Source organism: Schistocerca cancellata, chromosome 12, assembly GCF_023864275.1.
Source record: "Schistocerca cancellata isolate TAMUIC-IGC-003103 chromosome 12, iqSchCanc2.1, whole genome shotgun sequence".
In the NCBI taxonomy this organism is placed as follows: Eukaryota; Metazoa; Arthropoda; class Insecta; order Orthoptera; family Acrididae; genus Schistocerca; species Schistocerca cancellata.
The window spans coordinates 144,069,878-144,085,480 of NC_064637.1; the positions used below are offsets into that span (position 1 = coordinate 144,069,878).

The 15,603-nt window shown below is 50.2% G+C and overlaps 1 protein-coding gene across 1 annotated transcript in view; it reads left to right on the top strand.

Moving 5' to 3' along the window:
- Nucleotides 1-15,603, top strand: part of LOC126109526 (barH-like 1 homeobox protein) — a 191,094-nt gene that overhangs the window by 158,339 nt on the left and 17,152 nt on the right. Inside the window, exon 5 of the mRNA XM_049914546.1 lies at nt 6,270-6,373. Within this exon, the coding sequence (XP_049770503.1) occupies nt 6,270-6,373 (104 nt within the window). The remainder of the gene's footprint in view (nt 1-6,269; nt 6,374-15,603) is intronic.

The following is a 15,603-nucleotide window of genomic DNA, read 5'->3' on the forward strand; positions in this document are numbered from 1 at the left end:
CGACGCCTCGCTTGGTGTAAGGAGCGTAAACATTGGACGACTCAACAGTGGAAAAGCATTATGTGGAGCGACGAATCACGGTACACAATGTGGCCATCCGATTGCTGCATGTGGGTGTGGCGAATGCCCGGTGAACGTTATTTGCCAGCGTGTGTAGCGCCAACAGTAAAATTCAGAGGGGCGGTGTTATGGTGTCGTCGTGTTTTCCATGGAGGGGGCTTGCACCACTTGCTGTTTTGCAGGGCACTATCACAGCACAGACCTACATTGATGTTTTAAGCACCTTCTTGCTTCCCACTGTTGAAGGGCATTTCGGGGATGGCGATTTCATCTTTCAACACAATCGAGTACCTGTTTATAATGCACAGCCTATGGGGGAGGGGTTACACGACAGTAACATCCCTGTAACGGACTGGCCTCACAGTGAAACGTCCCCTTTGAAAAATTATATACGACTGTTCTTAACCTGACACAATATTTTTAGCGCAACGCAATCTGACTTTCAATAATCCCTACAAAACAATGGCCCTGACTAACATTAACCTATACCTTTCACAAATCACTTACCTCACAAAAATCTTCGTTACTCGAACTACTGCAATACAGCGAGTGCCACTACTGCCAGCTAAATAAAAGATTCAAACTACGGAAGGCACTAACTACTGATAGGCATAGTTAGCAAATGAAAGAATTTAATAGAGAACAAACAATGTATTTACCTTAATAGTCATAATATATATATTAGTTCATGACATCCAGTGTTACAAATTTCAAAACTCCGCCATCTCTCTCCCCACATCCACCACTGCTGGCGGCTCACCTCCGACTGCGCAACGCTACGCGCTGTTCACGTCCAGCTGCCCAACACTACAATGGCAGACAACAATGCAAACTAGCCACAGACTGCACACAGCACAGCCAGTGATTTTCATACAGAGCGGTACGTAACGTTGCCAATAAGAAAACATAAACAGCCTACTTACAACAGAGCCCTGACCTGAATCCTATCCAACACCTTTGTGATGTTTTGGAACGCCGACTTCGTGCCATGCCTCAGCGACCGACATCGATATCTCTCCTCAGAGCAGCACCCCATAGAGAATGGGCTTCTATTCCCCAAGAAACCTTCCAGCACCTGATTGAACGTATGCCTGCGAGAGTGGAAGGGTGGACCAATACCATATTGAATTCCAGCATTACCGATGGAGGGCGGCACGAACTTGCAAGTCATTTGTAGTCAGGTGTCCGGATACTTTTGATCACATAGTGTATGTAGGATACCAGTAGGCTTCCCTTGACCAGGAATCTTCTTTTTGCCTAGTATGCCTTTTATGTCCTACCGCTCCATGTGTCGTGGGTTATTAGCTACCAAGTTAGCAGAACTCGTTAACTTTATGTGCTTTGTGATCACCAATTCCGATTTTACTTTCTCGCTTTTTCTGATTTGTGCTACTTCTCATTATTCTCATCTTTCTTCTATTTATTCTTAATCGATATTTCTTATTCATTAGACTGTTCATTCCATTCAGTAGATACTGTAATTTTTACAAAATTGTTGAGGCTTTCGTGGCCACTTGTTGACAAACTGCCTATTGGCTTCTGTCTCGGGTTCTTCGGCCGACGTTCATCTAATGATTTTTCTGACGTTTCGCCAGCACGAGTGGCTGGCATTGTCAAAGCTTCACCCTCCATTGCCGGTGGTGAACTGGAGGCGAGCTCGCGGCCGCAGACTATAGGTACATATAGTCTGCGGCCGCGAGCTCGCCTCCAGTTCACCACCGGCAATGGAGGGTGAAGCTTTGACAATGCCAGCCACTCGTGCTGGCGAAACGTCAGAAAAATCATTAGATGAACGTCGGCCGAAGAACCCGAGACAGAAGCCAATAGGCAGTTTGTCACTGTAATTTTTCTTCAGTTTTACTGAGGATGGCAATATCATCAGCGAATTTTATTATTAATATCCTTTCCCTTCGAATTTTAATTCCACTGTTGAACGTTTGCTTTATTTCTGTCATCGCTTCCTCGATGTACGAGCAGACTGAAGAGCAGGGGCGAGAGACTACATCCTCGTCTTACACCCTTTTTAATCCGGGCACTTGGTACTTGGTACTTTGCTGTTGTACGTATCGTACCCCTACGGCTTACCACTAATTTTCTCAGGATTTCGAACATCTTGCACCATTTGACATTGTCGAGCGCTTTTTCCAAGTCGACATATCTTGTGACAGTGTCTCGATTTTTCTTTAGCCTTGCTTGCATTATCAACCGCAACGTCAAAATTGTCGCTCTGGCGTCTACCTTTACTAAAGCCAAAGTCATCTAACAAATCCTCAGTCCTCTTTTCCGTTCTTCTGTATATTGTGTTGTGGACTGACAAGACAGACAGTCCACAGTGACGGGTAACCGAAATGCACGCGTACACACACACCGGCTGGCGTGAGGTCTGAAACAGGATACGTGATGAATGCTATAAAGAAAAGTACGTAGCTGCGTTAATACTTAACTTTAATTGATCCTTGTGGTACATCGCTATTGTTAATACAAGTGAGACTCTCTCCAGATATGGTTAATGGCGCCTTGCTGAAGGCTATTCTAACTGTCTCTCGGCAAATGAGAGAAAGGCTTCGTCAGTGTAGTCGCTAGCAAAGTCGTCGTACAACTGGGCGAGTGCTAGTCCGTCTCTCTAGACCTGCCGTGTGGTGGCGCTCGGTCTGCAGTTACTGACAGTGGCGACACGCGGGTCCGACTTGTACTAATGGACCGCGGCCGATTTAAAGCTACCACCTAGCAAGTGTGGTGTCTGGCGGTGACACCACATTCCTCCCCCGCAAATCGACGAACGGTCGTGTTATAAGGCTTCCGCCCGCCGTGGGGAGGGCCCCATGGTGACGTATGCGATGAGGTGGGGAGCCTAACAACAGGCGAGGCCGTGGCACCCGCACCCGGCCATTCAGTCCGAGGGGAGCTAGGAAACGCCTGAAAACCTAGTCCAGGGTGCACGTCAACATGCGGTGTATGCGCCCGTAATGAGACAGGAGGGGCCGAAGGGTCGACCTCCATTGCGTCGGGGTATCCGACGCGTGATGACGCCATGTGGTCCGGAGCGGGCAAGAGTTCCATGGCGGAGGACATCTGGCCACGGGAAGCGATCGGCGGCGCGTGACCCAGGGAGGCGCTTGGCGGCTGCAGCGAAGCGTCCACTGCGGGCGGCGCCGGCGAGAGAACAGGCGGCGGCGGCGGCGGCGGCGGCGGCGGCGGCGGCGGCGGTTCGCCATGGGGCAAAATGGAAGGCATCGTCGGTAACACCTGGGGATGAGGCGAGCCAGTAGATGGGTCCCCAGGGTGCTGACCGGACGGCACCGTCGCTGAAAGCAGACGGGGAGCGGCAGAACCCGTGCGACGACAGAGGCGCAGCTGATTTGAGATGCCGACGCACCTCACCAGAGGCCCCCAAAACCAAATACATCGCGCGGCCGAGGCAGCGAAGAATGCGCCCTGCGAGCCAACGCCGTGAACCGCGATAATTGCGATAGAATACAACGTCGCCTGGAGCGAAAGCAGGAGTCTGCCGCTGCACAGGAACCTGATGCGGGGGATGCAGCAAAGACATCAAGGTTCGATGAGGACGACCGTGGAGCAACTCAGCCGGCGAGCGACCATCTCGGGGCTGAGAGCGATACGAAGACAAAAAGAGCAACAACGCGTCCTCCCGAGAATGCGACTCTTTCAACTTCAACATCTGTGACTTGAAAGTCCGGACCAAACGTTCAGCGGCACCGTTTGACTGAAGTGAAAACGGCGCGGATGTCAGATGTTGAATACCATTGGCCTTGCAGAATGCCTGAAATTCTGCGGACATGAATTGTGGGCCATTGTCGGAAACAATAGTCTGTGGAAGACCTTCAATGCAAAAGACAGCAGACAACGCTTGGATGGTGCCAGATGACGTCGTTAGAAGATTCCACCGCAACGAAAAACGCCTTTGTTTTAATGATGTCCAGCCCAAATCCTGTATCAGTTCTGTGACACTCTCTCCCCTATTTCGCGATAATACAAAACGTGCTGCCCTTCTTTTAACTTTTTCGATGTACTCCGTCAGTCCTATATGGTAAGGATCCCACACCGCGTAGGAGTATTCTGAAAGAGGACGGACAAGCGTAGTGTAGGCAGTCTCCTTAGTAGATCTAAGTGTCCTGCCAATCAAAAGCAGTCTTTGGATAGCCTCCACCACAACATTTTCTATGTGTTCCTTGCAATTTAAGTCGTTTGTAATTGTAATTCCTAGGTATTTTGTTGAATTTACGGCCTTTAGATTTGACTGATTTATCGTGTAACCGAAGTTTAAGGGATTCCTTTTATTTAGGGTCAACTGCCACTTTTCGCACCATTCAGATATCTTTTATAAATCGTTTTGAAGTTTGTTTTGATCTTTTGATGACTTTATTAGTCGTTAAACGACAGTGTCATCTGCAAACAACCTAACAGGGCTGCTAAGGTTGTCTCCTTGATACGTAGATAACAGACAACAGAGGTCCTGTAGCACTACCTTGGGGAATGCCAGAAATCACTTCTGTTTTACTCGACGACTTTCCGTCAATTACTACTAACTGTGATCACTCTGAATGGAAATCACGAATCACGTATTTTAGACTATATTCCATAAGCATGCAATTTCACTACAAGTCGCTTGTGTGGTACAGTGTCAAAAGCCTTCCGGAAATTCTTGTTCCATACAATGGTAAATACGCTCCTGGAAATGGAAAAAAGAACACATTGACACCGGTGTGTCAGACCCACCATACTTGCTCCGGACACTGCGAGAGGGCTGTACAAGCAATGATCACACGCACGCCACAGCGGACACACCAGGAACCGCGGTGTTGGCCGTCGAATGCCCCTAGCTGCGCAGCATTTGTGCACCGCCGCCGTCAGTGTCAGCCAGTTTGCCGTGGCATACGGAGCTCCATCGCAGTCTTTAACACTGGTAGCATGCCGCGACAGCGCGGACGTGAACCGTACGTGCGGTTGACGGACTTTGAGCGAGGGCGTATAGTGGGCATGCGGGAGGCCGGGTGGACGTACCGCCGAATTGCTCTACACGTGGGGCGTGAGGTCTCCACAGTACATCGATGTTGAAGCCAGTGGTCGGCGGAAGGTGCACGTGCCCGTCGACCTGGGACCGGACTGCAGCGACGCACGGATGCACGCCAAGACCGTAGGATCCTACGCAGTGCCGTAGGGGACCGCACCGCCACTTCCCAGCAAATTAGGGACACTGTTGCTCCTGGGGTATCGGTGAGGACCATTCGCAACCGTCTCCATGAAGCTGGGCTACGGTCCCGCACACCGTTAGGCCGTCTTCCGCTCACGCCCCAACATCGTGCAGCCCGCCTCCAGTGGTGTCGCGACATGCGTGAATGGAGGGACGAATGGAGACGTGTCGTCTTCAGCGATGAGAGTCGCTTCTGCCTTGGTGCCAATGATGGTCGTATGCGTGTTTGGCGCCGTGCAGGTGAGCGCCACAATCAGGACTGCATACGACCGAGGCACACAGGGCCAACACCCGGCATCATGGTGTGGGGAGCGATCTCCTACACTGGCCGTACACCACTGGTGATCGTCGAGGGGACACTGAATAGTGCACGGTACATCCAAACCGTCATCGAACCCATCGTTCTACCATTCCTAGACCGGCAAGGGAACTTGCTGTTCCAACAGGACAATGCACGTCCGCATGTATCCCGTGCCACCCAACGTGCTCTAGAAGGTGTAAGTCAACTACCCTGGCCAGCAAGATCTCCGGATCTGTCCCCCATTGAGCATGTTTGGGACTGGATGAAGCGTCGTCTCACGCGGTCTGCACGTCCAGCACGAACGCTGGTCCAACTGAGGCGCCAGGTGGAAATGGCATGGCAAGCCGTTCCACAGGACTACATCCAGCATCTCTACGATCGTCTCCATGGGAGAATAGCAGCCTGCATTGCTGCGAAAGGTGGATATACACTGTACTTGTGCCGACATTGTGCATGCTCTGTTGCCTGTGCCTATGTGCCTGTGGTTCTGTCGGTGTGATCATGTGATGTATCTGACCCCAGGAATGTGTCAATAAAGTTTCCCCTTCCTGGGACAATGAATTCACGGTGTTCTTATTTCAATTTCCAGGAGTGTAAATAAATCTGCTCTCCTGTGAGCGCTGAAGCTAACCTTATAAGCTGTGCCCTGCTGACCCATTCACGCGAGCCGTAACTAAGTTTCTCCTTACCTTGCAGCCCCGAAGCCCTCTGGAAGGCGTTCTCGGAAGCCGGGGCTGGACCGGAAGCCCCGCCAAGCGTACAGCGCCAAGCAGCTGGAGCGACTCGAAGCCGAGTTCAAGGTAAGCCACTGGTGGAGCGAGCACGCAGCGCACTTTACAACGGCTGACGAACACACATTTTTGTGCTTAGGTTCCTCGTCGAAGACGGGGGTGAATTCTCACATTATTTAGAAATACACACTCTGATCAAAAATACACTCATTAAGGATAATTGCAGAATGTGGTGTCACACGACGTGGCACTACACAAAAATGGCGCTAATAGCATAGGCACACAGGGAACGCACACGACACAGATCTGTAAGTCCACGGTATTGGTGATAAGTTGAGAAAACCGTCCCGAAACACATGTGCTACAAAACGCCACTGTTTCCTGCGCATGTACCCCGACATCAATATGGGATATGATCACCATGCACACGTACACAGGTCGCACAACGGGTTGACATACTCAAGATCAGGTAGTCGAGCAGCTGCTGGGGTATAGCCTCCCATTCTTGCTCCAGTGCCTGTCGGAGCTCCTGAAGTGTCCTAGGGGTTTGAGGACGTGCAGCGATACGTCGACCGAGAGCATCCCAGACATGCTCGATCGGTTGGAGAACAGGCAGGCCACTCCATTCGCCTCATATCTTCCGTTTCAAGGTACTCCTCCACGATGGCAGCTCGGTGCGGCTGTGCGTTTTCATCAGGAGGAAGGTGGGACCCACTGCACCCCTGAAAAGGCGGACATACTGGTGCAAAATGACGTCCCGGTGCACCTGAGCTGTTACAGTTCCTCTGTCAAAGACATGCAGGGGTGTACGTGCACCAGACATAATCCCACCCCACACCATCAAACCACGACCTCCATACAGGTCCCTTTCAAAGACATTAAGAGGGTATCTGGTTCCTGGTTCACGCCAGATGAAAACCCGGCAAGAATCACTCGTCAGACTATACCTGGACTCGTCTGTGAACATAACTTGGGAACGCTGTTCCAGTGACCATGTACTTGACACCAGGCTTTACGGGCTCTCCTGTGACCAGGGGTCAGTGGAATGCACCTTGAAGGTCTACAGGTGAATAAACCGTGTCTGTTCAGTCGTCTGTAGACTCTGTGTCTGGAGACAGCTGTTCCAATGGGTGCGGTAAGGTCCCGAGCAAGGCTACCTGTAGTACTCCGTAGCCGTCTGCGGGCACTGATGATTAGATATCGGTCTTCTTGTGGTGTTGTACGCTGTGGACATCTCGTACTGCGGCGCCTGGATACTTTTTCTGTCTGGTATAATCGTTACCATAATCTTGCGATCACACTTTGCTATGTTTGACCAACCTCCAGTCGCCCTAGTATTCTACCCCTCATAACGTCATCAATATGTGTTCTTTGAGGCATTTTCAACACACAGTCACCATTAGCACGTCTGAAAACGTTGAAACGTCCCCCTAGAACAATTTATACGCGACTGTGCTGATAAATCTCTTACACTATTTGCTTTTCAAACAGCTGAGCAAAACTGAACGTAAACATTCACTAAAGTGACACACAATATTTTTAGCGCAACGCAATCTGACTATCAAAGATCCCTGCAAAAGAATGACCCTGAGTAACATTAAACTACACCTTTCAGAAATCACTTACCTCACAAAAATCTTCATTACTCGAACTACTGCAATACAGCGAGCACCACTACTGCCAGCTAAATAAAAGATTCAAACTACGGAAGGCACTAACTACTGATAGGGATAGTTAGCAAATGAAAGATATTAATAGAGAACAAACAATGTATTAACCTTAATGGTCATAATATATATAGCAGTTCATGACAAATTTCAAAACTCCGCCATCTCTCTCCCCACATCCACCACTGCTGGCGGCTCACCTCCAACTGCGCAACGCTACGCACTGTTCACATCCAGCTGCCGCTGCCCAACACTACAATGGCAGACAACAATGCAAACTAGCTATAGACTGCACACAGCACAGCCAGTGATTTTCATACCGAGCGCTACGTAACGTTGCCGATAAGAAAATATAAACAGCCTACTTACAACGTCTGCACACTTACTCGCTGCACCGTACTCTGACATTCACCAACACACCTCTGCGTATGTGGACTGCTGCCAGCACCACCGTGCGACCACCGCAGGTCAAATGCACCGCATGGTCATACCCCGAGGTGATTTAAACCCGCAAACCGCCCACCAGAGCGTTGTTTCACCATGTATCAGCATTATCCTTAATTTATGAGCATGAGTGTTTCTGGACATACCCACGTAGCGCGGACTGGGCAGTAGATGTGACGGGAGGCTGTGTTGTCAGCATAGAGGCAGCGACAACAGATGGGGGCGGTCAGGAGAGGTCGGTGATGTCCAACGTGGAATAGTAATAAAGTATCACCTGAGTAAAAGAGCCCATCAGGGACAGTCAACGCTTCTAAAGCTGTCCAAGTCGACTGTTGTTGATGTGATGTGAAACGGAAACGCGAACAAACGACCACAACTAGCAAGAAGAGGCCACGACGTTGGGATCACAGGTCTACTTCAAACTTTGTACGCCTTTAGTAGGCCAGTGAAACAACATAATGTCCAAGTAACTGATGTAGCTGTGCGAAGGGGGTGGTTGCAAGAATTCATTGTAGTTAATTGGTTAGCGTTCGAGCTACGTAAGATAGACGTCTATCAGGCTACGGTTCGACTCCCATTTCAGCTTAATTGTTTATATTTTTGATTACTCGTTACATTATTTAATTTATATCACATCTGAGAGGTAATACAGGGCGATTCAAAAAGAATACCACAACTTTAAAAATGTGTATTTAATGAAAGAAACATAATATAACCTTCTGTTATACATCATTACAAAGAGTATTTAAAAAGGTTTTTTTTCACTCAAAAACAAGTTCAGAGATGTTCAATACGGCCCCCTCCAGACACTCGAGCAATATCAACCCGATACTCCAACTCGTTCCACACTCTCTGTAGCATATCAGGCGTAACAGTTTGGATAGCTGCTGTTATTTCTCGTTTCAAATCATCAATGGTGGCTGGGAGAGGTGGCCGAAACACCATATCCTTAACATACCCCCATAAGAAAAAATCGCAGGGGGTAAGATGAGGGCTTCTTGGAGGCCAGTGATGAAGTGCTCCGTCACGGGCTGCCTGGCCGTCCAGAACTTTTCCCTTTGCACAAACACCCATTCTCTGTAAACTGTTTAAACCAACGTTTAATACACCACCTATCAGGAGGTTTAACACCATACTTCGTTCGAAATGCACGCTGAACAACTGTCGTCGATTCACTTCTGCCGTACTCAATAACACAAAAAGCTTTCTGTTGAGCGGTCGCCATCTTAGCATCAACTGACGCTGACGCCTACTCAACAGCGCCTCAAGCGAACAAATGTGCAACTAAATGAAAGTTTATAGCTCCCTTAATTCGCCGACAGATAGTGCTTAGCTCTGCCTTTTGTCGTTGCAGAGTTTTAAATTCCTAAAGTTGTGGTATTCTTTTTGAATCACCCTGTATAATAAAAAAAACCATGTGTATTTGCACGAAGTATTTGCGTAAAGTTTCAGTTTATGTTTTCCATGCCTATATGGCAAATACCATGCTGCAAAGTGTGATGTCGAGAGCACATCTGACTAGTAATTGTACATTATTCTTGTGGTCTGGCACATTATGACACACTATAAGGGGCGTTGAAAAGGAAACGAGCCGGAGACTGGAATGCGCAAACCGGTGACAGGAGAGTAATGTCGTGGCGTGTGTAGCGAGGTGTGGTTCTGACCACAGCGTGGAAGTTCACAGCTCGTCGTTAGAGGGCAAGTCACGTGACCATGCAAAGCTAGGAGCAGCATGCATCAATCGTGCAACGCTGCCAGTCGCATTGCAGTGACACGGAGGCGTCAACAGAAGAGCAAAGAGGTGTTGTTCGTTTTCTGACAGCGGAAGGAGGAGGAGGAACAGACATTCATCGACGAATGTCCCAGGTGTACGGCGGACACTTCATGTCCCTTTCAAGGGTCAAGCCGTGGCACAAGCGCTTCAGGGAAGGCCGGGTGTCCTTAGACGATGATGCACGGTCTGGAGCGCCAGACTCCATTACCGATGACACCGTCCAGCTGGTGGATGCACTCATTACCCGGGACCGCCGAGTGACAGTGAAAGCCACAGCCGCCATGGTCAGACTGAGCTTCGGAAGTGTTCACACTATCATGAAGGAACGACTGCAAATGCGCAAAGTGTGTGCCTCAGGAGTGTCCCAGTCTTCAAACGCACCAGGAAACGTGTCGAACGGCTCACTGCTCTGCTCATCTGCAGCGCTGGCACGAGCCGTGCCCTGGAGATGAGTCGCGGTGTCGTCACTTCGAACCAGAATCAAAACGACAAAGCATCCAGGGTCACCACCACCACAAAAAACCAAGGCCATCCACACGAGTGCAGGAAAGGTTATGCTGACGTTCTCCTTTGACCGAGATGGCCGCCTTATTATTCACTTCCTCCAGCGCGAGGCAACAGTGAATGCCCAGCGTTACTCGCAAACCTCGACCACCCTTCTCCAAGCGATCAAACCAAAACGACCACTCAATCTCACCCGTGGGTTCATTCTGCTCCACGACAATGCAAAGCGTCACACGGCCAACACAGTCGCGGCACTCCTGCAGAAATTCAAATTGGAGGTTCTCGGCCACCCTCCATACAGTTCGGACCTCTCCCCCTGTGATTACGCCATTTTTGGTCCCCTTAAAAAGGCTCTGAGGGGCAAACTATTCACCTCGGTCGACGACGTCCAGCTGTATGTGCGGAACTGGATAACATCGCAGCCCTGCGAATTTTATGAGACAGCCATTCACCGCCTTGTGTCACAGTGGTACAAGTACGTCAACATCCAGGGTCAATACTTCTAACGTACAGGTACTGGTTTCTGTAATTATGCCTCCGGCTTGATTCTCTTCGACGCCCCTTATATATTACTGATTGTGAACAACGTCATTTGCATCAATATTTATCGGGGTTTGACCTGGGTTTTCCGAGCCTCCCACTCGTCTTCGAAAATTTAATTACAAATAGTAAATAGTGAAATAACAAATTACACTCCTGGAAATGGAAAAAAGAACACATTGACACCGGTGTGTCAGACCCACCATACTTGCTCCGGACACTGCGAGAGGGCTGTACAAGCAATGATCACACGCACGGCACAGCGGACACACCAGGAACCGCGGTGTTGGCCGTCGAATGGCGCTAGCTGCGCAGCATTTGTGCACCGCCGCCGTCAGTGTCAGCCAGTTTCCCGTGGCATACGGAGCTCCATCGCAGTCTTTAACACTGGTAGCATGCCGCGACAGCGTGGACGTGAACCGTATGTGCAGTTGACGGACTTTGAGCGAGGGCGTATAGTGGGCATGCGGGAGGCCGGGTGGACGTACCGCCGAATTGCTCAACACGTGGGGCGTGAGGTCTCCACAGTACATCGATGTCGTCGCCAGTGGTCGGCGGAAGGTGCACGTGCTCGTCGACCTGGGACCGGACCGCAGCGACGCACGGATGCACGCCAAGACCGTAGGATCCTACGCAGTGCCGTAGGGGACCGCACCGCCACTTCCCAGCAAATTAGGGACACTGTTGCTCCTGGGGTATCGGCGAGGACCATTCGCAACCGTCTCCATGAAGCTGGGCTACGGTCCCGCACACCGTTAGGCCGTCTTCCGCTCACGCCCCAACATCGTGCAGCCCGCCTCCAGTGGTGTCGCGACAGGCGTGAATGGAGGGACGAATGGAGACGTGTCGTCTTCAGCGACGAGAGTCGCTTCTGCCTTGGTGCCAATGATGGTCGTATGCGTGTTTGGCGCCGTGCAGGTGAGCGCCACAATCAGGACTGCATACGACCGAGGCACACAGGGCCAACACCCGGCATCATGGTGTGGGGAGCGATCTCCTACACTGGCCGTACACCACTGGTGATCGTCGAGGGGACACTGAATAGTGCACGGTACATCCAAACCGTCATCGAACCCATCGTTCTACCATTCCTAGACCGGCAAGGGAACTTGCTGTTCCGACAGGACAATGCACGTCCGCATGTATCCCGTGCCACCCAACGTGCTCTAGAAGGTGTAAGTCAACTACCCTGGCCAGCAAGATCTCCGGATCTGTCCCCCATTGAGCATGTTTGGGACTGGATGAAGCGTCGTCTCACGCGGTCTGCACGTCCAGCACGAACGCTGGTCCAACTGAGGCGCCAGGTGGAAATGGCATGGCAAGCCGTTCCACAGGACTACATCCAGCATCTCTACGATCGTCTCCATGGGAGAATAGCAGCCTGCATTGCTGCGAAAGGTGGATATACACTGTACTAGTGCCGACATTGTGCATGCTCTGTTGCCTGTGTCTATGTGCCTGTGGTTCTGTCAGTGTGATCATGTGATGTATCTGACCCCAGGAATGTGTCAATAAAGTTTCCCCTTCCTGGAACAATGAATTCACGGTGTTCTTATTTCAGTTTCCAGGAGTGTAAATTCACTACAACTTCATGAAAAAGCACGTGGGTTTTTTCATTATATTGCCTCTCAAATGTCATATAAATTTAATTATGTGACCAGTGATGAAAAAAAAAATATATTACAAAGTAAGCGGATTAGAACCGCAGCCTCGTTCACAACCCGCTTCCAACGCGCGAACGCCAACCCCTTTCTTTACGGTATTTTTCGTTGTATTTGGTCGTAACGGACGTCACATGACATCCGTTCAAGTTCGTTGTTGATCCTTTCACTCAGTTTTTTTCTTATTGCAGAGACCAGCCAGCTCTCTGACCGAACACGCTGAGCAACCGTGCCAGCAGCTCTTTTTTTCCCACAGCCATATGAAATGTCGTGTGGCTAGTGCGTCGATCAGCTACCGTGACTTCTTATGTTAGCTCTTCCGCATGGATACATCAATTACACAATAGACGCGAAAAACTTCCGTTGCGATTTCCTCCTACCTGCACATTGTGTTGTTTTAATGGTCTCCTAAAGGTGTACAGAGTTTGAAGTAAACTCATACTCATAAATTAAGGATAATGCTGATACATGGTGAAACAACGCTCTGGTGGGCAGTTTGCGGGTTTAAATCACCTCGGTGTATGACCATGTGGTGCATTTGACCTGCGGTCGTCGCACGGTGGCGCTCGCAGCAGTCCACATACGCAGAGGTGTGTTGGTGCATGTCAGAGTATGGTGCAGCGAGTAAGTGTGCAGACGTTTTCAGGCGTGTGTTGAAAATGGCTCAAAGAACACATATTGATGACGTTGTGACGGGTAGAATACTAGGGCGACTGGAGGCTGGTCAAACACAGGTGGTCGTAGCACGGGCCCTCCGTGTGCCACAAAGTGTGATCTCAAGATTATGGCAACGATTCTAGCAGACAGTAAACGTGTCTAGGCGCTACAGTACGGGACGTCCACAGTGTACAACACCACAAGAAGACCGATATCTCACCATCAGTGCCCGCAGACGGCCACGAAGTACTGCAGGTAGCCTCGCTCGGGACCTTACAGCAGCCACTGGAACAGTTGTCTCCAGACACACAGTCTACCGACGACTGAACAGACATGGTTTATTCGCCCGGAGACCTGCAAGGTGCATTCCACTGTCGCCTGGTCACAGGAGAGCCCGTAAAGCCTGGTATCAAGAACGCAGTACATGGTCATTGGAATAGTCCCAGGTTAAGTTCACGGACGAGTCCAGGTATAGTCTGAACAGTGATTCTCGCCGGGTTTTCATCTGGCGTGAACCAGGAACCTGATACTAACCCCTTAATGTCCTTGAAAGGGCCCTGTATGGAGGTCGTGGTTTGATGGTGTGGGGTGGGATTATGATTGGTGCACGTATACCCCAGCATGTATTTGACAGAGGAACTGTAACAGGTCAGGGGTATCGGGACGTCATTTCGCACCAGTATGTCCGCCTTTTCAAGCGTGCAGTGGGTCCCACCTTCCTCCTGATGGATGATAACGCACGGCTCCACCGAGCTGCCATCGTGGAGGAGTACCTTGAAACAGAAGATATCAGGCAAATGGAGCGGCCTGCCTGTTCTCCAGACCTAAACCCCATCGAGCACGTCTGGGATGCTCTCGGTCGACGTATCGCCGCACGTCTTCAAACCCCTACGACACTTCAGGATCTCCGACAGGCACTGGTGCAAGAATGGGAGGCTGTACCCCAGCAGCTGCTCGACCACCTGATCTTGAGTATGCCAACCCGTTGTGCGGCCTGTGTACGTGAGCACGATGATCATGTCCCGTATTGATGTCGGGGTACATGCACAGGAAACAGTGGCGTTTTGTAGCACATGTGTTTCGGGAGGGTTTCCTCAACTTACCACCAATGCCATGGACTTACAGATGTATGTCGTGTGTGTTCCCTATGTGCCTATGCTATTAGCGCCAGTTTTGTGTAGTGCCACGTTGTGTGGCACCACATTCTGCAATTATCCTTAATTTATGAGCATGAGTGTATATCTGCGATCCCAATGTCGTGGCCTCGAAGACCAGGCCGACCTCATGTACTGACGGACAAGACCATGGAGTTTTGCGGAAGCCCGTTGTAAAGGGGCCACTATGGATTCCAGAGTAATGCCAGCACTAAAGTTACAACAGTGATTGTGTATAGGCAGTTAAAAAGAACGTGGTAGAATGGTACGGCAGCTTCTCACAATCAACACATTTCTGTGGTTAGTGCTAAGTGACGAATGAGCTGCTGTAAAGAGCGACGCGCCTGTACAGTGGATGACTGGAAACGAGTTCTCCTCCCGCCGGAGGTTCGAGTTCTCCCTCGGGCATGGGTGTGTGTGTTATTCTTACCACAAGTTAGTTTAAGTTACCAGAATGAGATTTTCACTCTGCAGCAGAGTGTGCGCTGATATGAAACTTCCTGGCAGATTAAAACTGTGTGCCCGACCGAGACTCGAACTCGGGACCTTTGCCTTTCGCGGGCAAGTGCTCTACCATCTGAGCTACCGAAGCACGACTCACGCCCGGTACTCACCTTTCTTTCAGGAGTGCTAGTTCTGCAAGGTTCGCAGGAGAGCTTCTGTAAAGTTTGCAAGGTAGGAGACGAGGTACTGGCAGAAGTAAAGCTGTGAGTACCGGGCGTAGTTTAAGTTAGTTTAAGCAGTGTGCAAGTCTAGGCACCGATGACCAAAGCACTTAGGTCCCTTAGGAATTCACACACATTTGAACATTTGGAAACGAGTGATTTGGAGAAATGAATCACGCTATAGCCTGTGGTAATCCGATCAAAGCGTGGGGTTTTGCGTATGACTGGAGAAC